The sequence below is a fragment of the Gigantopelta aegis genome, chromosome 4, assembly GCF_016097555.1.
Source record: "Gigantopelta aegis isolate Gae_Host chromosome 4, Gae_host_genome, whole genome shotgun sequence".
In the NCBI taxonomy this organism is placed as follows: Eukaryota; Metazoa; Mollusca; class Gastropoda; order Neomphalida; family Peltospiridae; genus Gigantopelta; species Gigantopelta aegis.
In genome coordinates this window covers 59,960,904-59,987,631 of record NC_054702.1, presented here as the reverse complement: position 1 = coordinate 59,987,631, position 26,728 = coordinate 59,960,904, and the positions used below count along the sequence as shown (strand labels likewise).

The 26,728-nt window shown below is 37.5% G+C and overlaps 2 protein-coding genes across 3 annotated transcripts in view; both read right to left on the bottom strand.

Annotated features, from left to right (window-relative positions):
- LOC121370854 (annexin A6-like) overlaps positions 1-1,875 on the bottom strand; it is a 71,687-nt gene extending 69,812 nt beyond the window's left edge. For both annotated transcript variants that reach the window (XM_041496360.1, XM_041496361.1), the window contains exon 1: positions 1,366-1,875. In XM_041496360.1, the coding sequence (XP_041352294.1) occupies positions 1,366-1,455 (90 nt within the window). In that variant the 5' untranslated portion in view covers positions 1,456-1,875. The remainder of the gene's footprint in view (positions 1-1,365) is intronic.
- A 16,073-nt stretch (positions 1,876-17,948) lies between these two features.
- LOC121370853 lies at positions 17,949-25,686 on the bottom strand. The gene is made up of 5 exons (XM_041496358.1): positions 25,588-25,686; positions 23,400-23,571; positions 21,363-21,473; positions 19,917-19,990; positions 17,949-18,035 (listed from the first exon to the last, which is right to left on the bottom strand). Exons 2-4 carry the CDS (start codon positions 23,569-23,571, stop codon positions 19,926-19,928), a joined length of 348 nt encoding a protein of 115 aa, XP_041352292.1. The 5' UTR covers positions 25,588-25,686; the 3' UTR covers positions 17,949-18,035; positions 19,917-19,925.
- Positions 25,687-26,728: the final 1,042 nt, after the last annotated feature.

The following is a 26,728-nucleotide window of genomic DNA, read 5'->3' as shown; positions in this document are numbered from 1 at the left end:
TCATGGGACATTCGAAATGATAACAAGTGTACAACACATATGGGACATGATTATATGATACCAGTGGCGTAGGACGGTGCCAAAAAGTGGGGGGCTCACTTTCATATTTACACACTTTTACACTATTATAAAGCAAATATAAAGCAAAATATCTGAAAAGAGGGGGCACATGCCCCCCCCCCTTGCCCCCCATCCCCTTGCCTCCCACCCCGCTTCCTACGCCAGTGATATCTAGCAATCTAGAAATCCCAGTTGTAGTGTGTAAGACGTCGAGTATCGGAGGTGAAGTGTGTCTGTATATAGCGAACAGTTGCCGCGATCACTTATTATGTGTTATATCAGATCATTGTCAATGTTGACATGTTCCCGGGACAAAGCTGACAACACAAGTGGAATGTGTACAGTGTACGCTTCCTTTTGACCTGAAACGGGCGCTCGTCTACATTGGAAAATCGAGACACGTGTTATTTATAGCAGATCTCTGAGGGTTATTAAATGTATATCCTTCTAATGAATTCCAAAAAACACAAACAACCACTTAATACTGATATTAATGATTGTGCAATTCAGGTAGAACTCATTTGGTTATGTCTAAACCGTTATGACCATTTAAATCATATCATTAACGAATAAAAGTGATCAAAACAAGACCCGTAAGAAATGCTCGAACGAAACGGTCGTTCGCATAATTTGTATAGGTGTGTTTAATTACCATGATTTTCGGAATAGAATTTTCTGTTAAATACATGCGGGCTAATCACTGTTTAATCGTCGACTGCTAACTTCCAAATCTACATTAGTAACAACTGCGAACGAAATCGAAGAGAACCGTTAAAAAAGAACAGCAGAACATAGCATTGTTAACATGATACTCCTCTCTCTCTCTCTCTCTCTCTCTCTCTCTCTCTCTCTCTCTCTCTCTCTCTCTCTCTCTCTCTCTCTCTCTCTCACTCTCTCTCTCTCTCTCTCTCTCTCTCTCTCTCTCTCTCTCTCTCTCTCTCTCTCTCTCTCTCTCTCTCTCTCTCTCTCTCTCTCTCTCTCTCTCTCTCTCTCTCTCTCACTCTCTCTCTCTCTCTCTCTCTCTCTCTCTCTCTCTCTCTCTCTCTCGTCTCTCTCTCTCCGATCTCTCTCTCTCTCCTCTCTCTCTTCTCTCTCTCTCTCTCTCACTCTCCACCTCTCTCTCTCTCACTCTCTCTCTCTCCTCTCTCTCTCACTCTCTCTCTCTCTCTCTCTCTCTCTCTCTCTCTCTCTCTCTCTCTCTCTCTCTCTCTCTCTCTCTCTCCGTTTCTCTCTCTCTCTCTTTCTCTCTCTCTCTCTCACTCTCTCGCTGTTTTATTAGTAAAATTAAATAGAAAAAATTATTACCTTCTCTTTATGCAGTCGCAGTGCTCTGTCGTGTTCATACTTGGACAGAATCTTGCTAGCAGCAGGAAATTGCGAATTGTGTCTCGGCATTTTGGAACTAGTTTCAATGGCAGTATTCTAGAAACATCCCAAACACAAATAACATAATATACGCTTAAATATGCGTGTAATTCTTATTCACATTGCCATCCACGTTGTTATCCAACTTCGTCAGATCTAGAAGTTAAAAACATTTTGCTAAGTAGCAAAACAAAAAAAAACAACGAAACAAAAAAATCACAACTTCTAGTTTCCGGCCTAGTGTTAGAATATATCTGCTTATGAATGGATCACGAAACAAATCTCAACGTGTGATTGACGGACAAGATAAAAGAAACTCTTGAACCTTCAGTCGGCGGTCATATTATCCGACGGTTTCGTACGCGGAATCTATTTGGTGTTCGGTCTCTCTGTGTGTGTTGTTGTGTTTTTACCTGTATGGTCTGGACTGCCAGTCAATATTAAACGTACACGGACACTGCGCGCGTTTAGTCCGCGCCGTGCCATAGAGCGCCATAGCGACAAGGAAAACAGTTTCCTATCAATAGCAAGTCAAACCACGCGGGCCCACACACTTCATTGTGTCCCTGCTTTGTGAAACGAGTCAACTAATTATTTATATGTGTAGGAATGTTATTTTTCTGTCGCACATCCGAGCCATGGAGAGCAATAAAATAATAGCAACATTTTAAGAGGTAATTCTAAAATAGGGCATGTTCCTGATGACCCCTAAAAAAAGTATGATTGTTATTTGTTTTTATTTCACAGCTTGAATAAAAAAAATTCACTGATTTGTTATCGTTTCCTCACAAATCCCCTAAACTAAATTTAAAATTTTCTTTTTCTGCCGATATTTAAATTGCAAGCAAACACGATGTGTCGAGAAATTGCACTCATTTTGTCTGAAAAAGGGAGAACAGAAGCAGATATTGTTAAAGAGACAACCCCTCGTTTTTAAACATTACGGGACATGTTTCACTATTAGAGCCGGGGGGGTTTTTATAATTAAAATCAGACTTTACTTAGATTGCGTTGTTTAGATTATTCATTTCCGTACATCTGAAGTGTTGTTTGGTCATCCTGGTGGTTCTAGTACAACGAATACAATTATTAAACGCGCGTAATTCTGAGAAGTAACAGTTATAGACACGAGATCTAGTCTATTTTTAAGGGTATTTCTCGGTTTCGATGACACAGACTCTTGTTTCACCATATTGTCTGTCACGGGGATCCTATAATACCCGTAACTGAATGAAACACGATTATCCAAATATCTCTCCTAACTGTATATCTATTAGATCTCTCTGTAACGGGCGGTTATACCCGCGTGGCTCGTCTCTAGGTATGATCAGAGATAAGATCTTATATATAAAGTGTAAGTAATATAGCACGTTTAGTTCACTAGAAAACACAACAAAAACACAATACACTTTGGAATCTGTATTACTACTACGCTGACAAATGTACTGCCGCAGTAGTTAATTAACAACAACAAATAATAACAACTCAGAACTGATCACTTAATTAGTTAATCTCTAGGTGTCTAGTTTACACAATATTGTAATCACTTCACCGTGACACAACACCCACACGTGTGATAATTGGGAAACGCTTCCAGGGGAACTTAATTAATAAAGGAATTACAACTCTATTCCTAAATGGTTAATTTTTAATTAACCCTTAACTACTCATTCAGTAACCTTGTAATACAGACTTAATACAGGTACCTATCACAATAAAGACAATAACCTACAGTTTACCTAGGTCCTCTAGGATGACTGGTTAAGCTTTATATATATTAGAACAGTGAGCCTACAGTTTACTGCGTCAGATTACCGGCAGCACCGTCTAAATAATATTGGTATAATACAGTATTAAAATATTTAAAGTCACATCAATCACATCAAGGTTATACACAGAGCAGAAATAAAATATTTACCAGTCCGGACGGACAACGATCCCCTGGAGCCTTCCTTTTGTTTTTCTCTGATATCTCTAAAACCCTAGCTATTTATCACAAAAAAACCAAATATCGCCTGGGGGCACAACGCGATCCTCCCCCTATCAAGTGATATTTCCACAGCGACCAAGCCGGCATATTTTTCTTAGAAGCCTAGACTGGTCGTCGCCTAGTTCGCCAGCAATACCCCGATCGTACCGAACTAGCGGAGGTATTACGTAACTACTGGCCACATGGCCTCCACACCTGGACTGGGTGTGTATTAGAGGGTACAGCTCGACCACTGTCGGGCAGAGGTATTACGTAACAAAGTGCCCACCTGGGCTTAAGTGCATATTGGAACTGCACACGGCCCTCTAAAACAATTAATATCGCCACAGGCAAAAACAAAATTAAGAGCATGTTCCGTCACATTGTCACTTTATCCAAATGGGAGCGGGACGTAGCTCAGTGGTACAGCGCTCGCTCGATGCGCGGTCGGTCTGGGATCGATCCCCGTCGATGGGCCCATTGGGCTATTTCTCGTCACAGCCAGTGCACCACGACTGATATATCAAAGGCCGTGGTATGTGCTATCCTGTCTATGGGATGGTGCATATAAAAGATCCTTTGCTGCTAATCGGAAAGAGTAGACCATGAAGTGGCGACAGAGGGTTTCCTCTCTCAATATCTGTGTGGTCCTTAACCATATCTCTGACGCCATATAACAGTAATTAAAATGTGTTGAGTGCGTCGTTAAATAAAACATTTCTTTCTTTCTTTATCCAAATGTGTTACCGGTTTGTAGAATAAGCAAACTTAGTGCCCATTTTAACGGATTGAAACAAGGTTTTGCGACTTTAACAAAAAAAAATATTTTAATTTGTTTGTTTTGTTTAAAGACACCAATAGAGCACATTGATTAATTAATCATCGGCTATTGGATGTCAGACATGGTCATTCTGACTCATAGTCAACAGAGGAAACCCGCTACAGTTTTCCTAATGCAGCGAAGATCTTTTATATGCACTTTTCCCACAGACAGGAAAGCACATACCATTTATCTCACAACGAGTTGTTTTAAAATGTATCTAACGAGAGAAAGCGTTTGATACGTTTTTAAACAACGAGTTGTGGGATCAATGTTATCTAACGGAGAGTCATTGATATATAGGCATTGAACCTGTTTGCAAATCCACTTCGTTTATTAATGTATGATATTTGTTTTGGGTTTTTTTTTGTTTGGGTTTTTTTTGCATAGTTCATTACACTGTGTTTTAATTTACCTCTGGAATTTTTATATTGATGTTGTTCATCACTTAATATTATGCATTTACCATAGTTTGACACCCAATAGCCGATGTATTTTTCGTGCTGGGGTGTCGTTAAACATTAATTTATTCATGCATTCATTCATTCATTCATTCATTCATTCATTCATTCATTCATTTATTTTTAATTTTTAATTTTTAATTTTTTTATTAATGCAGTAAATATTGTTCAGAAAGTGTCTGTAAAATACACTTGTGTGTCCATCAATAAACATGTAGCCTATGACGCTATTTCCCCTCTCATCGTAACAGGCATCTCTACTGCATGAAAACTTCAATTCCATCAAAAACCATGTAGCCTATGACGCTATTTCCCCTCTCATTGTAATAGGCATCTCCACTGTATGAAAACTTCAATCCCATCAAAAACCATGTAGCCTATGACGCTATTTCCCCTCTCATTGTAATAGGCATCTCCACTGTATGAAAACTTCAATCCCATCAAAAACCATGTAGCCTATGACGCTATTTCCCCTCTCATTGTAATAGGCATCTCCACTGCATGAAAACTTCAATTCCATCAAAAACCATGTAGCCTATGACGCTATCTCCCCTCTCATCGTAATAGGCATCTCTACTGCATGAAAACTTCAATTCCATCAAAAACCATGTAGCCTATGACGCTATCTCCGCTCTCATCGTAATAGGCATCTACACTGCATGAAAACTTCAATTCTATCAAAAAACCATGTAGCCTATGACGCTTTCTCCTTTCATCGTAACAGGCATCTACTGCATGAAAACTTCAATTCCATCAAAAAACCATGTAGCCTATGACGCTTTCTCCTTTCATCGTAACAGGCATCTACTGCATGAAAACTTCAATTCCATCAAAAGCCATGTAGCCTATGACGCTATCTCCCCTCTCATCGTAATAGGCATCTACACTGCATGAAAACTTCAATTCCATCAAAAACCATGTAGCCTATGACGCTTTCTCCTTTCATCGTAACAGGCATCTCTACTGCATGAAAACTTCAATTCTATCAAAAACCATGTAGCCTATGACGCTATTTCCCCTCTCATCGTAACAGGCATCTCCACTGCATGAAAACTTCAATCCCATCAAAAACCATGTAGCCTATGACGCTATCTCCCCTCTCATTGTAATAGGCATCTCCACTGCATGAAAACTTCAATTCCATCAAAAACCATGTAGCCTATGACGCTATTTCCCCTCTCATTGTAATAGGCATCTCCACTGTATGAAAACTTCAATCCCATCAAAAACCATGTAGCCTATGACGCTATTTCCCCTCTCATTGTAATAGGCATCTCCACTGCATGAAAACTTCAATTCCATCAAAAACCATGTAGCCTATGACGCTATTTCCCCTCTCATCGTAACAGGCATCTCTACTGCATGAAAACTTCAATTCCATCAAAAACCATGTAGCCTATGACGCTATCTCCCCTCTCATCGTAATAGGCATCTACACTACATGAAAACTTCAATTCTATCAAAAACCATGTAGCCTATGACGCTTTCTCCTTTCATCGTAACAGGCATCTCTACTGCATGAAAACTTCAATTCCCTCCCTTAAAGTAGCTGACCGGTGTCACATATAATTTGCACTCCTCTGGATTTGCACTCATCAGTCAAGATTATACGTATAATAAGCCCTCCCCATTTCGTATTATACATGTAATATACACTCCCCCAGTCTATGTTATATGTATAATATGCACTCCCTCTGAATAATATGCACTCCCCCATTAGACGTAGGCTATAATAATGTTTAAGCACTGACATAATTATATTTATTGATTTTTTGATGTTAGTATATCCAGTGCACTTTGTAAAAGTTGGTATAAATCTCAGTGGCGAATCTAAACGAGGGTGATGGGTATATTTCAAGGGCGGACTCAAATAGGCCAAAACGTTTCTGGATCTGTCCTTGCAAATTTGCAGAATAAAAATAATAACTCATCATATGTGGTGATCGGATGGATCCCAGAATCTCTTCACCCATCCCTTGCTTCCCTTACTTCCGATTAATATGACAGGAATTATGTGGAGTTAACATTGCAAAGAATCGTCTTAAACAGATTCACGCCGTCGGTGGGCCCATTGGGCTATTTCTCGTTCCAGCCAGTGCACCACGACTGACATATAAAAAGCGGTGGTATGTGCTATTCTGTATGTGGGAAAGTGCATATAACAGATCCTTTTCTGCATTAGAAACAATGTGCGGGATTCCTCTGATGACTGTATGTCAAAATTACCAAATATTTGACTTCCAATAGCCGATGATTAATGAATTAATGTGCTCTAGTGGTGTCGTTAAACAAAGTAAACAAACCAAATCCACCCCACCCCAGTTAAGTGCCACCTTGTTTTCTCCGAGGTCCGATATGAACAACTATTGTTTGTTTAAAGACAATTATATTATTTTAACTAACGGAAGTTAGATGGACGATCTGAAAGACAAAGGAAGAAAATCAAATTTTAGATGACCTTTAAAACGATTTTCCGTTAAAAATGGAAAATTATTATACTTAACAAAACAGAAGAACGATGATTAAAAAAAGGTGATTTAATTTTGGTGCAGGTTAGTGACATATGTGAATATCAGCGTATAAAACAATAATATACAAATACCACGATACTTACCATGTATACAAGTTACATTTATAACGTATCTCGAAGCACAAGCGGCATAACATAGCCCAGTTGTAAAGCGCTTGCCCGAATGCGCCGTCGCTCTAGGATTACTATACCTCCATGTATTACTGTACCTATACATGTACCGTACACTTCCCATTCATTACTATACATATAATATGCACTCAGCATTCATTATTACACATAATCTACACTCTCCATGTATTACTGTACCTATACATGTACCGTACACTTCTCATTCATTACTATACATATAATATGCACTCAGCATTCATTATTACACATAATCTACACTCCCCATTCATTACTATACATAGAATATGCACTTCCATTCATTATTATACACATAATATGCACTTCCCATTCACTACTATTAATTGACAATCCTGCCAAATGACACGTTGTGCTTTTTTACATATACATATAATCTACCCTCCCCATTCATTATTATACGTATAATTTACACTCCTCATCCATTACTCTCTCTCTCTCTCTCTCTCTCTCTCTCTCTCTCTCTCTCTCTCTCTCTCTCTCTCTCTCTCTCTCTCTCTCTCTCTCTCTCTCTATATATATATATATATATATATATATATATATATATATATATTGCACTCCCCATTCATTATTATACTTATAATCTACACCCCACATTCATTGTTATGCACGTAATCTGCACTCCCAGTTCATTATTATTCATATAATCTAGACAACACATTCCGTTTTATATATGTATAGTAATGAATGTGCAGTGTAGATCAGTTGAATCCCATTGGCTCGAACCCCGTCGGTGCCCGAGAAAGTGTTCGACCCATCGGGTAGTTCGACCGAACCATTCTGTTAACATGGACATTTCCGTAATATCAGTTAGAAAGTTGAATTAGATACAAAATGTGTGATGCATGTAAGTGCACTGAAATAAAATAAATAAATGGCAAATTTTTAATCTGTATTTACATGAATTTATTACTAAACAATTTGAATATTTCAACAATAAAAAAACGCAGCACTGTCCACTTTCCAGACATATAGTCGTGTTCAAAGTAACACTTTATGCTGAGGCCCGTTTGTGCACTAATTGTTTGATTGGTATCATTACCAATAGCCGCTTAACAAAAAAAAATGATAAGTCTGGTAATGAAAGGATTGCATGGCTAGTGTTGCGATTCCCCGATACATCTATGACTGTGTCGATAAATAAAACGTTTCTTGCTTTCTTTCTAGTTTGTTCTGCCTAAATAATTAATCCGAAGGTTGTAATAACCAACTGCGCAAGCGCAGCAGTTGTTAGTCCTGTTTTCTGGTTTACCCTTTGATATTCTATGGATCACCAGTTCGAGGGATATACTGTCGTATACCCTCAGAATAATTCGGAATGTTTTCAAATTATTTGTAAATTAATGGCATAATTCTGCAAGTAAGGTTTTGATTAGTGGACATGAGCTCCAACTGGCTGCTGTTAGATCCACATGTAATAGTGGAGCTAATTTTAATTAGATTGTAGTCCACTCTGGTTCCACCGATATGGGAACCAATGATGAATGCGGATTGTATTCATTGAATAGCACTTAAATTATTATCAACCCAAAGTTTTTGCAAAATACGATGAATGTATTCAATATCCAAGCATAGTAGTGGAGAGTGCATATTATATGTATAATTTTAACTAGGGGAGTGCAAATAATTCAAGGGGAGTGCATATTATACGTATAATAGTAACTGGGGGAGTGCAAATTATACGTATAATAATGACTGGGGAGTGCATATTATTGGGGAGTGCAAATTAAATGTTACACCGGCCTCGATGGCGTCGTGGATAAGCCATCGGACGTAAGGCTGGTAGGTACAGGGTTCGCAGCCCGGTATCGGCTCCCGGCCCGAGCGAGTTTTAACGACTCAGTGGGTAGGTGTAAGGCCAGTACACCCTCTTCTCTTTCACTAACAACTAACAACTAACCCACTGTCCTGGACAGACAGCCCAGATAGCTGAGGTGGTGGTGCCCAGGACAGCGTGCTTGGACCTTAATTGGATATAAGCACGAAAATAAGTTGAAATGAAATCTAAACACACGGAGCATTTTTTACTATTACAGCTGTTTTTATTATTGAAATTATATATCCGAAGTGGGTGGGTAGGGAGGGGTAGTAATCTTGACGTTTCAAATAACACGAAAGCTTTTTTATTTTATTTGTTGTTGTTGTTGTTGTGATTTGTTTTATTGGAGGGGGGGGGGGGGTGTCTACTTTTTAAACGCACGGTTTTGGATACGAGCTTTTATCTATTTTTGTATATCCCTGTTTACGTGTTACAGACTATTTGTTTCGCTCTATTGTAACTTTATCCAAATGTGTTTCTGCTTATTTGTATGTTAACCAAACTTATAGTGTCTGTTTTCACAGATTGAAACTAGGGTTTGCGGCTTTAAACGATTTCTATCCGATGTATTGAAATGCATCAAGCTAGTAGTGGACGTGTACATTTAAGTAAATCATTCATTACTAAAGGGTCACGGTGAACGCATTTTGGTATTATTTTATCGCTAATTCAATGGTGCGATATTGGTATAACGGTACGTCAATGTGTAATGGTTGAACAGCGACCATTACGGACAGTAGGTGGCAGTTAATTTTTTATGATGCAAAACAGAATAAAATTATATTGTGAGTAGAACTTCCTACACACACACACACAGTCACAAACTGATTAATGTTTCCATTATAGTAGATTCAACCATTAATTTTTTAATTTTTAAAGTGTCTGCTAGCCGGTTGAGCAGGTATATAAAGTGGCTCTTATTATATAGAAGCAAACGCATTGGACGGCTTTTATGGCAACTGTTATGGGGTCATGGTCATAGGGTTTAACGTGCATATTTATTGGCGCAGGTGTCGACTTCTGCCAGCTCCTCCGTCCAGGACAGGAAAGGGTTTGGGGATGGGAGAGGGGGTCGCCCGCGCTGGCATGTGCAAGAGAACACAAACAACCCGACCTGTGTGTAACGGGTAAGGTTTGGTTTTTGTGCTATTGAATTTGCAAGGTCTAAAAAGAAAAGGTAAATTTGACGCATAATTTGGAGCTATTTGATTGATTTGAATTAGTTGGTCGAAAGTTAGCTCCTTGCTGGAATCAGCGACCATTACAGACGGGTGGTTCTTACAATGCAGGTGGCGGTTATTTCGGTCTCGACTGTATATAGATATATCCAATTAAGGTTCAAGCACGCTGTTCCTGACAAACACATTATTATATACAGTAACCAAATCTATCTTCAATGTTTGAATCAGTAGGCTACTGCTATCATCATCGTCATCTCTAACTGTAACATCTTCAGGTTCCATATTATCAAAATAAAATTATATCTCACTGTCAGTAAACCCGGATGGTAGAAACCTCCATTGGCCTCTTTCTGACCATGATATGTGGATTGAATGTCCACATGTAGACCACTTAGATGTGCCATATAATTGCACGTGTTAAAGGGACATTCCCGAGTAAGATGTTTCCGACTAATAAAATATTTCTACGATTAAATTTACATATTAAATATATGTTCTTGTTTAGAATATCAGTGTTTGTATATTCAATGTGTTTCTGGTCGTTTTAATATTTGTAAGAAGCCCAAACTGGATTTTGTCTTCAAATAATTTCGTACGTACGAAAAAATCTTTTTTAGGAAATAAAATTAAATTTAGCCTAGTACAAATATTAGCACGAACAGAAACACGTTGAATATACAGCCACTAATATTTCATGCAGGAAAATATATTTGGTATGCAATTACAGTCGTCAAAAAATCTCTGTTAGTCGATAACATCTTAAACATTGCAGCAAACTCAGGAATGTCCCTTTAACATCTGCACGATGTTGCATATTGGACCATGTTCATGTCTGAATAAATGGGTTTGTATTTCTGTAGGAAGATATTTTAATCTTGTCTCGTTCACAAAAGCAAGACGTGAACGCGTATCTTTCTTTTTTTCACAACACCCTTACGCTTGCTTCCAACAAAGATGGTGTTCTCTACAAGACTGCCGAGTCAATCATTTTTTTTCCTTTCTGAGGAATGAAGAAACTGTCATGTAGTTACATTCTGTCGAATCATCAAAATCTGACAATACACTGCAAACAACTGGACCAAGCTACCTATAGTTTTTGATTGTAATGGTATGGCAAATAACCCAAGTCCATCCACATACTGAAGTTTAGATATCAGCATTAATACAGAAGGACGATTACAATATCAACATTATTCTGCCCTGGTGTTTTGTCAGCACACTGAGATAGTACATCTGATGAGCATCAGCCTCAGCAGGTAGTACTAAACTAAATAACTTCCGGCTGTGTCAAAGTTCGAGGTGCACCAACTTTTTATAAACAATAAAATACAAGTAATGTTTGGTTTTAATGCTCATAATAGTGAAAAATATACCTTAGTGTTTAAAAACTAGGGTCGGTCTCTTTAAACATCACAAGTCACGTGATTGGTGATAAATATAAGTGTGATGGTTGCATAAACAAAATTAATTTCATCTGGGAAAAATATTTATTCAATTTTATTTTATCTAGTACCACCGTGTTAAGTAGCCTTGTGTTTGAAACATGTATGGGGTACCTGTAAAAAAAAGTACTTAAATGTTGTGCGGAACTAGGGTAGTCGCTACCCGATATCTCTGAAATGAGCAGCTTGACCTCCAAGTTTTTCTTGTTTCACACTTTAAGGGTGAGGGGTGGTAGTATTTATACCCGTGGTGTTTATGTCGATTGATACGCTGCAGGTAGGAGTTTTAGCCACATATTACTATTGTCGTCTATGTGATTTGATTTGGTAGTATACACCCTACGTGTGTCACTACATACTCAGTGCATTCTACATATCCCAATACAGCTGTTTTATAGAGAAGACACAGATCTTGAAGAAACACAAATATAACTGTTTTTGTGTTACAACAGGTACCGAATTGTGTGTTTGTATTAATAAATAATAATAATAAACCATTTTAGGGCATATCTGAATTGTTTAGATCATAATGCCAGGCCCGTACCCTCCGGGGAACGGGGGGGGGGGGGGAGCAGTTGCCCCCCCCCCCCCCCCCTGAGAATCTCTCTCTTTTTTTACTTTAGAAAATAGCATACACATCTCAGGGTTTAATTTGAATAGTGTTTCATCTGTTTATAAAACGTAGTGCCCCCCTAGGATTTTGATCAGGGTACGGCCCTGAATGCGTCTACTCTTGTGAATGTAATATTTGTTTTTAAGCCTTTTACATATCATGATTACTCCAGCTTTTTTTTTCAATCTCATAACTGTAATAGAAAAATGTATATTTAAGTTTCCTGTACATTGGTTTTGGCCACAAGAGTTGACCAATACCACCATTGGTGACATCCAGATTAACATCTCTGAGATAGCACAAGCACACTGTGTGTACATGACGGTAGTGATTTGAAGTACAGAAAATGGTAGTGATTTGAAGTACAGAAAATGTCATTAATTTCACCAAGAATAAAGCTGAAACATTAATGCCGTGCTTTCCAGCACTGCTGCTATTACAAAAACCTACGTAGGTTATCATGGAAGGAAGGGAGAAAGGAAATGTTTTATTTGACGACGCACTTAACATATTTTATTTACGGTTATATGGCGTCGGACATATGGTTAAGGACCACACAGATATTGAGAGAGGAAACCCGCTGTCGCCACTTCATGGGCTACTCTTTTCGATTAGCAGCAAGGGATCCTTTATATGCATCATCCCACAGACAGGATAACACATACCACGGTCTGTGATATACCATCGTGGTGCATTGGCTGGAGCGAGAAATAGCCCAATGGGCGCACCGACGGGGATCGATCCCAGACAGATCGCGCATCGAGGTTATCATGGATGCAAATTATTCCAAATATTTTATCCACTCTGGTGACAGTAATGTTTGGGGTTAAACCACATACGCATAACTATCATTTGTCTCTTCTAGTAGTGGGGGACGTAGCCCAGTGGTAAAGCGTTCGCTTGATGCGCAGTCGGTATGGGATCGACCCCCGTCAGTGGGCCATTGGGCTAATTTTCGCTCCAGCTAGTGCAGCACGACTGGTATATCAAAGGCCGTGGTATGTGTTATTCTGTCTGTGGGATGGTGCATATAAAAGATCCCTTGCTGCTAATCGAAAATAGTAGCCCATGAAGTGGCGGCAGCGGGTTTCCTCTCTCAAGATCTGCGTGGTCCTTAATCATATGTCTGACGCCATATAACCGTAAATAAAATGTGTTGAGTGCGTCGTTAAATAAAACATTTCCTTCATGCAATGTTCCTCACACCTTTAAGAAAGAATCATGTTTCTTTCCATTCATCCAATAGAGAGTATTCGACAAACAAACACAGATCATGTTTGTTTTGTTTTGGGTTTTTTGGTTTTGTTTTTTGGTTTTTGTTGGGGGGTTTTACCACTGGTTTACTGGTTTAAATGCTGGTTTTGGTCAAATGTGGCCAAAATTAACGCCAGAAGCAAAAGGAAAAAAAGTATTTCATTCTAGAAAACAGACAAAGAGCTGTACGAAAATAACATACGCGTAGTTGGACAGTCAGCTATTGTTTCTAACACGTGCATTAAATATTAAGTAGGCTCTCAACGGTTCAGTATGTTTTGTATCATGCTCCATTACGTGTAATACGTGCATTAAGTAATAAAGAGACAGACGCTAGTTTTTAAACACTACGACATATTTTTCAGTATTAAAGGGATGCTCTCGCAAGGCTTTTGGACTGGTATGCATATTCAACGATATATAATGCACATTATTGCTTAATATCAAGAAGTATAATCATATAGTTAATTAATAAAACGGTTAAAGGTGACGGCTAATATATATAACGGGCGCATCCATTTTGTACATTCCCAATGAATACGCCCACTGGCGAGCCAGTGGTTATGTAATACTTAACGTGTCACGTCAGGAATTAGTCTTAGAACTGAAGAAACAAAATGTACATGATTTTTGTGGATGCATCGCAATGTTCTGTAATAATATCCATCCCAGTAAGCCAGAAATAAGTATATATTATTTTTCAATACAAAATAAACCACCATTGTCAAAATGTCGAAATAACTATTATGTTTCTTTCCGCGGCCGGTACTTGTGGTCCTGATTGACAAGTATATTACCAGCCTCGGGGGCGCAGTGGTTAAGTCATCGAACTACAGGCTTGTAGGTACAGGGTTCGCAGCCTGGCACCGGCTCCAACCCAGAGCGAGTTCTTAATGGCTCAATGGGTAGGTGTAAGGCCAATACGCCCTCTTCTCTCTCACTAACCACTAATCAACTAACAACTAACCTCCTGAACAGAAAGCCCAGATTGCCGAGGTGTGTTCCCATGACAGCGTGCTTGAACCTTAATTGGATATAAGCACGAAAATAAGTTGAAATGAAATCGCAGGTGTATATTTAGACGGTCACCAGTCAATGTGTCTAGACACACAAAAATACGTGCCTCTTTTATTAAGATCATAGGGTATTGTTGGATAACTTCGCGGCCACCCCTCAAATCGTAATGGCCATTATCAGCTGTCCTGCTTTATTACTGTAAATAATTCTGTAAAACCCTTGATTAAGTAGACTAAAATCACACAACTGACCAATTACGTAGTCCCAAAGAAAAGAAAATTATCACTTGAGTATCGTGAGTGGTCGTTTTTTAGCTCCAACGTAAACTAACAACTGGCCAAATAATATGCTTTTTTTCTTTGGATTTTTTAAGAGAGAAAAATACTATAACTCCATTTCGTTCTATTGATGCAAATTTAAATATATTTAGTTAAATAGTTTATTATACTATCAAGTCATTTATGTTGTTTTACAAGTCAGGTTGATGAAAGCGAAGCGCCTTGTCGTAAATTAGAGCGTTTATTTACACTGTGCATACAGGAATTGGTCGGAGCTGACGTCACTTCGGCTCAAGCTATAGCACCGCACGCGACAAAAGCGAAACAAAATGGCTTCACCTAGTTAGCAGGAATAATCATGTTTTTATGAACTCTAAAACTATGCGTTTTTCATTTGTTAAAGTGTCAGTATGTGTTGGTGGTCCGAGTATGCACCCTTCCAACACATAAGGCTCTTGTTTAAGTTTACTTTCCTTTTAAACCCGTTTTTTATCATTTAAATTAGAAGTACATAATTATTTAAGCACTACGTCGTATTTTTCAGTATGAAAGCCGTTTTTATCATGTAAATTAGAAGTACTTAATTATTTAAAATATTCACTTTCCAATCTAATTAAAATTAGCTCCACTATTATATGTGGATCTAACAGCAGCCAGTTGGAGCTCATGTCCAGTTGATCTTTCATTCGACCAATCAAAACCTTACTTGCAGAATCATGCCAGTGATTTGAAAAGAATTTGAAAACATTCGGAATTATGCCGAGGTATATGATTCGGGTGAATTACGAAGTATGCCGGAAACTAATTTCACTGCCGTGATATAAAATTTTAATGTTGAACTTTCGTTTCAAGACAGAAACAAAAACGTGATAGTATAGCCAAAAAATCTATTTATTCTAGTGCACAATCAAGAGTTTACCGGCCTCGGTGGCATCGTGGTTAGGCCATCGGTCTACAGGCTGGTAGGTACTGGGTTCGGATCCCAGTCGAGGCATGGGATTTTTAATCTAGATACCGACTCCAAACCCTGAGTGAGTGTTCCGCAAGGCTCAGTGGGTAGGTGTAAACCACTTGCACCGACCAGTGGTCCATAACTGGTTCAATAAAGGCCATGTTTATGCTATCCTGCGTGTGGGAAGCGCAAATAAAAGATCCCTTGCTGTTAATCGGAAAGAGTAGCCCATGTAGTGGCGACAGCGGGTTTCCTCTCAAAATCTGTGTGGTCCTTAACCATATGTCTGACGCCATATAACCGTAAATAAAATGTGTTGAGTGCGTCGTTAAATAAAACATTTCTTTCTTTCTTTCAATCCAGAGTTTATTACTGCATTTTTACCCCCGTTTTTTTGTTTTTAATGTTACAAGTTCGCCTATTGCTTAAGCGACAATCTAATTGAATTGGAGTTCGACTATATGAACCACTACCGTAACAGCCGAGGACTGTGTATATAACCTTAATGCAAAATGGTTTCGATTATTATTTAATCCCGTTGTCATAGAAATAAATCACCTAACTATCATTCTGTTAAACATCAGTAATTTAAAATGCACTAAAGTCTCAAGGTTTCTTTTCATACAATCTAAAAACACCACCCATTAAAATAAATAATATGGTGGTATATTTAGGACACACTTTTTTCTTACTTTTAAAAATACTAAACTTCAACTTATATCTCGAAATCTAGAATTGTTTTGTCAAGTGCTTAACTTACTATCTTGAAATGTCAGCATATTATCTCAAGATTTTTATTATAATGTCAAGCTATCGACTTTTTATCATGACTATATGCCAATGAAGGTACGTACGCATTGACAAGACATACGTATAGCATTCGACAATATACTTTGAAAGCTCAAGATAATATGTTCAGCCCTCAAAAACAATATAATACGTGGAGATCTCAACATAAGGCCCACTTACCATTAACATTATCTGCGCGCGGAAACGCGCATTTTCATATCTATATTTTCGTAATTTGATGTTATCAAAGTACTTTAAACTTACAAATAAACATCAATCAACTGGGGGTTTTCCGCGCATGCTGAATGCTGGTAGACCAGTAGAGCTAATTTTAACAGATTGTACATTATCATAAGGAATATTTTATATGCGTAGTGATTAATGGGTTTTTCTTATTATTTAACGACGCACTCAACACATTTTATTTACGGTTATATGGCATATTTATGGTATATGGTTTTATGATTAATGTTTTATTTTTTATTATTTAACGACGCGCTCAAGACATTTTATTTACGGTTATATGGCATATGGTTAAGGACCACACAGATATTGAGAAAGGAAACCCGCTGTCGCCACTTCATGAGCAACTCTTTTCGATTAGCAGCAAGGGATCTTTTATATGCACCATCCCACAGATAGGGTAGTACATACCACGGCCTTCGATATGCTAGTCGTGGTGCACGGACTGGAACGAGAAATAGCCCAATGGGCCAACCGACTGCTATCGATCCCAGACCAAGCGTAGAGTCTGTTTTACTTCATTGGCTATTGGGTGTCAAACATTTAGTAATTATTCTGACATATAGTCATAAAGAGGATACCCGCTACATTTAGCAAGGGATATTTTATATGCACCATCCCACAGACAGAATAGCACATACCACGGCTTTTGATATACCTGTCTGTGGGATGGTGCATATAAAAAAGATCCCTTGCTACTAACGGAAACATGTAGAGGGATTCCTCTCTAAGACTATATGTCAAGATTACCAAATGTTGGACATCCAATAGCCCATGATTAATAAATCAATGTGTTCTAGTGGTGTCGTTAAACAAAACAAACGTCTTGCTGTTAATCTGTTAAACTGGCTTCGTCTATCACGCTAGATGAAATGTCGCAATAGCAGTATGTATATTAATATATATATATATATATATATATATATATATATATATATATATTTAATGTTTTTTTATTGTTCTAAAAACCCGCCCCTTTAATGAACAAATACAAAAAAGGGTATGTTTACTGCGTCTTGAGTTTTATTATTATTAATAATATAATTTATGTCGACAGCTGATCAGCCAGATCTATGTTGGTCTTCTTTATTGCTGTAAAACAAAATAAGAGACAAAATAATAATGATTGAAGATAGATGTATTAAAATCGAGGGACGTTTATCAACAGTGTTTTGAAAGGCAATATTCACTTGAGTTAATTTAGTAATCAGAACAACATAAAATCAAATGTACTTGTTTTTCTTTGCTTTCGTCATATTAGATAACGGTTCCTCAAGAAATATCATTGTGCTCAAGGTCTTATAATTAATTTGTTTTAGTGGCATTAAAGTGAGAGAAAACAATGTATCAGATTTAACTAAAATGTATCTATTATGCAACGCAAAGACGTAAAATGTTACCGTGAGTTCTTTACCTGCTTTACTATTACTACTGCTATTATTACTATTACTATTATGATTAACTATTTAGTACAGAAACTTAACTCGCGCATTTGGGCCATATACATTTTGTTTACATGCTTATTTTTAATACCTTATGGTATCCATAACAACGCAGTGTATTTTGTATATGTCATCCAATGGCTGTTACATCGTAGGCTTAATGAACTCATTAACTGACTAGCTGATAAATGCATATAGTAGACATAAGTGTTATTACTGTTGTTATTATTAGTGGTAGTCAGAACAGTCAAAAACTAAATTGGGTTCCTAGACTAGTAATACACAGGCACGGTGGAAGCAAGTGAACATTGGGGGGTCGGGTGGGGGAGGGGTGACTGGGATCGAGGGTTTAAAGCAATTTTGTTCATTCTACAAATAAATTTATTTTGACAAATTCTGGTAAAATCAACACTTTTATAAATGTATAATTTTTTTATAAAGTAAAGTTTGTTTTATTTAACGACGCCGCTAGAGCACATTGATTTTTTATCTTATCATCGGCTATTGGACGTCAAACATATGGTCATTCTGACACTGTTTTTAGAGGAAACCCGCTGTCGCCACATAGGCTACTCTTTTTACGACAGGCAGCAAGGGATCTTTTATTTGCGCTTCCCACAGGCAGGATAGCACAAACCATGGCCTTTGTTGGACCAGTTATGGATCACTGGTCGGTGCAAGTGGTTTACACTTACCCACTGAGCCTTGCGGAGCACTCACTCATGGTTTGGAGTCGGTATCTGGATTAAAAAAACCATGCCTCGACTGGGATCTGAACCCAGTACCTACCAGCCTGTAGACCGATGGCCTGCCACGACGCCACCGAGGCCGGTAATTTTTATATAAATGCGTATACGCTGAACATGTAAATAGCACAATCATGTTTCGTGCACGGTAATAAATACTTACAATGAACAACTGTATGGTATGGTAAATTTTTGGGGGGAGTATTCTTCCCTCAATATCCAAATAATTTACATAAACGCTATCAAGAAGTCAAACAGTTCAACTTAATTTTTAAACACAAGTTGTCCTGTGTAGTAACTTGAAAACAATGTGTAGTTATTACATTAACGCTGAATTGTAAACACTACAGTCATGTACCAAAATAATTACCTACAATGAACAACTGTATGATTTAATCAAATAATGTGTTGCAATTATAATTTTTTTTTTTTTTTTTTTTTTTTTTTTTTTTTTTTTATGGAATAGATGTCATAATTTGTAATGTATTATTTTCACGTTACTGTGTAGGACACTGTTCTAAAATGAAACTTTACGTGATTGGTTTGACTTGATTGTATGAAAATACATCTGTTCTGGGGAGTGCTCCACAGGAAAATTTTGAAAAGTAGATATCTCGATATCTCAACAAGTGAAATGAATTCATCATGACAAATACTGATAGCCTCAATGTCAGTAAAAAACAAATATCCAGAATTATTGGGTGGCTACAGCCCATCCCCACCCACCCCTTCTACCGCTCCGCCGTGCCTGATAGATAACTTAATGTCACAGTACAAAAACATACTTGATCTTCTTATTCCAGTCCGTTCAGTTCCCTGAGGACTCGCCTGAACTCGTCCACAGTGACCTCGGAGTCTCCTGCAATAAAACACACGCGTTATGAGTAAACACAATACACAAACAATTATTGAAAACACACGGAGGTTTTCATTGGTAGTATATACATGTATGTGAAGTACTGAGATTAATACAGTTATATCATAATTAACATTTTATACCATGCGGAAATCGAATAGCAAATGTTTTGCATACTAGACTAAGAAATGCCTGTTTGACTTTAAATGTAGACTTCTATCGTTGTGGATCCCTTTAAAATCACCCATTATTATTATTCCTTTGAATGTAAGTTGTATAAACCAGCCAAGACAAATTATTTTAACATCTCTAAACAATTTTGAACCAATTAATATGCTATTTATATAAAATGGTCGAGACCCGTTAAATGACGATACCAATAAACACATTTTTGAGTTTGTTCACAAATACATTAAAAGACAGAACGCTGTGATTACTAAAAAAAATCTGTTCTTTCAGTTTATTTATTTATTTATTTATTTATTTATTGAAACATTGCTGTCGTCGTTATGGTAAACTTTAATGTTTGTAATTAGGAGAAAGCCTCTAAGTTCGATGTATATGTATATGTATATGTATATGTATATGTATATGTATATGTATATGTGTGTGTGTATGTGTGTGTGTGTGTGTGTGTGTGTACATACATACATACATACATACATACATACATATACACATACATACATACATACATACATATACACATACATACATATACACACACAAACACACACACACACATACATATATATATATATATATATATATAAATAAAAATGATAAAAGAAAACAAGTGTACAGTATATATGTATTTTAAAAAACAATTTAAAGAAATAATGATCCTTTTACATGTTTCAATGTTATCTTCAGAAAGGATCTGCTAAATAACTGCTAAATATGACGTCATACATATTATGACGTTACTGTAGTAGAAGGGGATTGATTTAATTACGTCATTGTTGCTTTTATCTAACGAAGAGCATTAAGAAGTGGACAAAACTTTCTAATAAAATACATTTCCTTTGTCTTTCTTTTCATTTCATCATTGGTATCTATGTGATAAAATGGGAAAATGGTGAATTTAATATCTTTTTGTGCCTCACATGTATTTAAATGTGAACTCAAGGGTAAGCATCTTGTTTCAGGTTGTTTTATTTGCTGTTTGTGTACGCGTACTCTGGCTCTCAGCTGATTGGTATGACCAATGTATTGTTCTTTGCAACCTTGGCATGTAATTACATAAATAACATATATACACATGAACATAGACACACAAACACACACGCACACACACACACAAACAAACAAACACAAGCCTACATTATAAGCAATAAAATATGTTTTCAATGAATTATATTTGTTTGAAACTGACCGTCATCATCAGAAATTTCCAACAGATTCTCAGCGTCTCGAGTACTCATCACTTTCTCCAGTTCGTCTACGTCGAGGACTCCGTCCTTGTTGGTGTCATAGTCCGAGACATCTGAAATTAAACCAGTCAGCGAATAGAAACCAGATCAAAGACTTTAAAACTCAATCAGCAGCCTGTTTGTGATTTACACGCATCTCATATGTATTTACAATGCTTACACTTTAACCCCACACTCTTCATTTGGTGATAGAAGAGATCAAGTATTGCATACCAAGTTAAGACACGGGTGTAGTAATTTATATGAGTTGGACTTAGCACTGATTCCTCGTGTAGTTGTGGAAATCATTTTGAAGACCTTTTTTTCTGTGAGTGTAATTTATATGAAAAACAAAAACGCATTTTCTAAATATATTTACAATTGATTTTAAATGGTAAATGTGTTTTAAGTTACGAATACAATTAGGTATTTTTTTCAATTACATAAATATATATAAATGCGATAAAACGTTTCCCATAATTAGTAAATAATGGATGGTCGTTTTTGTATGGCCTCTATGTTATCAGATTGTGTTGCCTTGACTACAACATGTGCTGTCTGACACTAAGAACTCTTATTGCATCTTTTCTTTCTATTTCTTTTTGAATTATATTCATTTCTGTTCATATTTAAATATTCGTGATATATATATATATATATATATATATATATATATATATATATATATATATATATATATATATATATATACGTACGTACGTACATACATGCATACATGGATACATGCATGCATGCATATATATATATATATATATATATATATATATATATATTGTGGTAAGGGCCTAGTAAATTGTATAACTTGTGCCTAATCCATTTGGTTTTTAAAAGCAATAAAATATTTTTCAATCAACCTGTGTTTATTCAATTAGAAATTCGTCTTTGTTGTTAAATTAAGTTATTTAATCAATAGTAAGAGAAACCAACCCAAACAAAATGTATTCTCTACAACGCGGTTAGATAAACGTCAGAAAAACAGACGCAAGCTGCTTTATTTTTTACTACTCGATTAGGATTCTGTCTTTGGTGTCGTTGTACTAACTTTGAGGTATCTGAAATTAAATTACCATTTGGCAAAACCGTTTATTGTTTGTGTTCCCATAGTAAGGGCGCAACCAACTCAATGTTAAGTGATTTACATTCAGAAAAAGCTGCTATAGCGTACGCCTGAATTAGGATTTCAGAGGCGGATCTAGTGCAGCCCGGGGGCCCGCCCCCCCCCCCCCCCCCCCCAGTTTTGCGATAGTTATAATTTTATTATATATTAATTTTCATTTTTTTTACGATTCCTCCTTCAAAGTTCCCTTGGCATTCCACTTAATCTCACTCCCCCCCCCCCCCCCTGGATTTTCTGGATCTGCCACTGGAGTTAGCGGTTAGTTGTTAGTGACAGAGAAGCCGTTGCAATGGCCCACTGAGTCGTTAAAACTCGCTCTGGGCGGGAGCCGGTACCGGGCTGCGAACCAAGTACCTACCAGCCTTATGTCCGATGACTTAACCACGACATCACCGAGGACAGTTAAGACTGGATAACCAACTCAAGGTCACGTCAGGTCATACGGTTTAACGTACTCATTCAGAGCAAGTTGTCCCTAGTTCAGCCAGCAAACCGTTTCGCTAACGTTCACAAACTATTTGATTGGTTCCCGAAATCGTACAATTCGGTTTACTGTGTAGCGTAAATATTAGTCTCGCGAACGTTAGCAACAAGCGGTTGACTGAACATAATATGCATGTTGTAGCGCACGCCTGTCGTGGGAGCAGGTGTCGACTGACGCCGGCTCCTTCGTCCAGGACAGGACAGGATCCAACTCAAGGCCAGGTCAAGTCAGGTCACGCTGTCCAACTCAGGAAGGAAAACTCTATTCACGAACCCATATCCATTAAAGATTCAGACACGTCTACCCTGGGCACAAGTTCTGATTTGCGCCAAATCTCCTGTCCAGGACAGCACTACTAGTATATCTATACTAGTATACCTCGTTTTCCCGCCAAAATCAAGGCCGCTGCTTTCTTTGCTGCCCACCCTCTAAGTGCACGTCCACCCCATCGTTTTACTTTCCTCCATGCTCGTCTTCTGAGAAACCAGGAGTCGGACTCGTGCAGAACTGCAAACGTCACCAGCAACACTAGCACGAATGTATAGCGCATCTACAAACAATAAAGAAAAAAGAAAAAGAATTGCGGTCGGAAATGCCATCGGATTGAACATGCTTAAAATAACAGACCAGGGGCGTAGGCTGGAGGTGTGTGTGGGGGGGGGGGGGGGGGGGTCCGCTTTCAGAACTAAAACATACAGGTTTATACTTATGGAGTTTCTGGTAGTGCAAAAACAAAATAGAAAAAGGCTCCGCTTGGTTCATATTCTAACCCCAAGGTCCAGATCACGCTACGCCCCTCAAGACCCTAGTTTTTAAACACTGCGGCATATTTTGTCACTATTAGAGCAATTTTTATATTTGCGTGCCGCTTCAGGGTGTGGTCAAAGCGGAAATTAACACTCACTTGGCGTCGGTACCCCTACCCAATACAAAATTCTGGCTAAGCCAATGCCAAAAAACGTGGTACAAGAAATGACTTCGTAATTGGTATACTACGTCATCATGTTTGTTTGTAAAATACTGTTTCTATTTCCAATATAAAAACATTTGTATAGTTGTTATAAGATGTATAAAACTATAAGTGTAGGGTGAGAAAAAAAGAATAAAAAGCAATCGCTACTTTCAGCAAAAAAAAATAGCATGTAGTTCAAAACCGCCATTTATGTGCATTTTGAGACGTCCCCCCTTTTCATGGTAAATTATAGTTACCTCATCCTTCTTTGAGAGATTCGTCTAGTTAGACCACGGTTATTGCGGCCGTTGAGTGACGGCATAGCCCGAGATCTATTACACCCGCCACCTAACGGCCGCAGTAACCGTGCCCTAAGTTCCGCCAGCCGTTTTGTCGCCAACGTTTGCAAGCAGGCCCACTTTTCCCAACTGCATCCTACGCAATCATCAGGATGTTTGACAATTCAACACATGTACACCGATTTATCACGAACATTCATTAAGGGACAAATTCCATAATTCCGCGTGTATAATATTATACGTGGACCTAATTATTACATACGCACACGCGTACGAAGACGTATCTAAATGGAATCTACGCAACCTGTTTGCATACAAAGTTATTGTTACGGATTATGCGTTACGTATTTCGTACACTGGCCTGTTTTGGTATTGTAGCGTATTAGGTATATATATTCGCATATGGATAACGAACAAATGGAATATGCGCCTAACTCGTTTCCAGATAAGATTTCACATGTTGGGTCGGACGAATTTGTAGGTTATTAACACGTTTTAAAATCCATTTCATATGCTATACCAAAGAAATGTTATTACTGGCAATAAACTAATTTTGGACCAAAATACAATATAAGTTGTAAGAGGACCAATCACATTGGATCATATAGTTTAATAAGATTAATAGAAATTACTCTTCAAGTTAAGAGACAATTTTTCCGATTTACATTCTCTGTCCCAATCATAAGTCTTCAGACAAGTTACCTGGCCGTATATAATACTAAATAAAATGTCTTCAACAGCGGTACTAGATGTTACGACTCATTTCCCTGCTAAAAAAAACACATGTGGCTTTGAGGCTATGGCCTCTTTGGTATTGTTGAAGGTAGATGAGCTTGAAATATGAATAACAAGAGTATTCTGCCGTTCAAAACCTAGACGGACATTTGGACGGTTATAATAAACCGTTAGAAATGTCCGTCTAGCTCTTGAACGACAGAGTACTTGGCGCTAGATTATCTATATAGTTACAATCATCGTTATTATCATCATCAGCAGCAGCAGTAGCATCAACAGAAGCAGCAGCAGCAGCATTAACAATAGCAATAACATTAATACAATAAACTGAAAGACGTTTTATTATAAGCATTCTCAGGATCAGCGAAAGTTTATGACATTAAGTCACCCACAGCTACAAGACAGCAATGAAAAGGTAATTTCTTTTTTCTTCTTCTAATCTATACCAGTATCGTAGCCTCTTCTTGAACAAAGCAAAGTCAAAACATGTAAAAACAACATACACATGCACTCTGTCTAAAAGATTATTACTGGTGGGGAAAAAAGAAGAAGTTAAACGTGAAATAAGTTCGTATCTTACCTTTTCGTTATGGCTGGATACTCTTGACAGTGAATGATGATATCTGTAATGGTATCGGCCACTTTATATTGTATTGGTGTCAGAAGTGGCACAGTTCCCGTTAGTTTACTTTGGTGTGTATTAGATGGTATCTGTTATTATACCATTATTTCTGTGTGAATGTGTGAACAACTAGTGTTATAAGCATCCTGTTAAGACAAGCTGTCGTTGCGTTAGAATGCTAAGCCTGCAGGACATCCTGTTAAAATATTGAGCATATTCAGAACGTGTGCACAAAATCAGCAATATGTTCCCTACTGACCATTCTATATACTAACTAATAACGACGCTTTAAACAAGTGTCCTCCGGAAATTTTTTAAAAGTGGATGTTATGAAATGCAATTCCTTGCACTCTACAAAATATAATTCATCGGTAAATCTCTCCCCACACACACAAAAAACAAATCAAAATAAAAAGAAACAAAAAAACAATTAAATGTATATAAAACCATTGAGGGAGGGATCTATTTCAGTCGGTAGAGCATTCGACTGTGATGCTCCGATTGGTTTTTCTGACATCTACCTCACTCCACCCCTCCAAATACAACTTGTACATATAAACAGAACAATATATCTCGTATGTGTTTACTACATGGGCAGATCATACGTACATTTGTTTTAGTCTCTGGACCAAATATTTGCAAAATAAATGAAAAAACTATTTGTGGGGCCGAATTCTCACAGAATGATTTTTGACGAATGGTGAGTCATAACTAGTCGAATAAATACAGTTTTTAATATATATAGGGATAGGGACCACTCACACAGGGTATCATCCACTCTATAAATATCAGAACCCTTTGTGGAAGTCAGTATATAAGGCAAAGATCTCTATACAAGAACGTAATATAGAGACAATCCCGAGTTTACAGCCACTATGAAAAGGGTTTTTATTAATATACATTCTAGGTCCACTTTTCTTGTTTAAAATATCAGTGCTTGTATATTCAATGTGTTTCTGATGTTTTACAAAAACTCAAACGTCATTTTATTTTAGAACTAATTTTTTTTTTCATACTATATGAAATTTTTGCTTTTGAGTTATTATTAACATTAAGTGACCAAAAACATATTGAATACACAGACACTGGTATTCTAAAC

Coding starts and splice junctions, on each gene's coding strand:
- LOC121370853 (XM_041496358.1), bottom strand. CDS start 23,571: ATGCGCTATACATTCGTGCTAGTGTTGCTGGTGACGTTTGCAGTTCTG. Junction 21,474..23,399: donor GATTTTGGCGGGAAAACGAG/GTATACTAGTAT, acceptor GTTTAATTTCAG/ATGTCTCGGACTATGACACC. Junction 19,991..21,362: donor GGAAATTTCTGATGATGACG/GTCAGTTTCAAA, acceptor GTTTTATTGCAG/GAGACTCCGAGGTCACTGTG.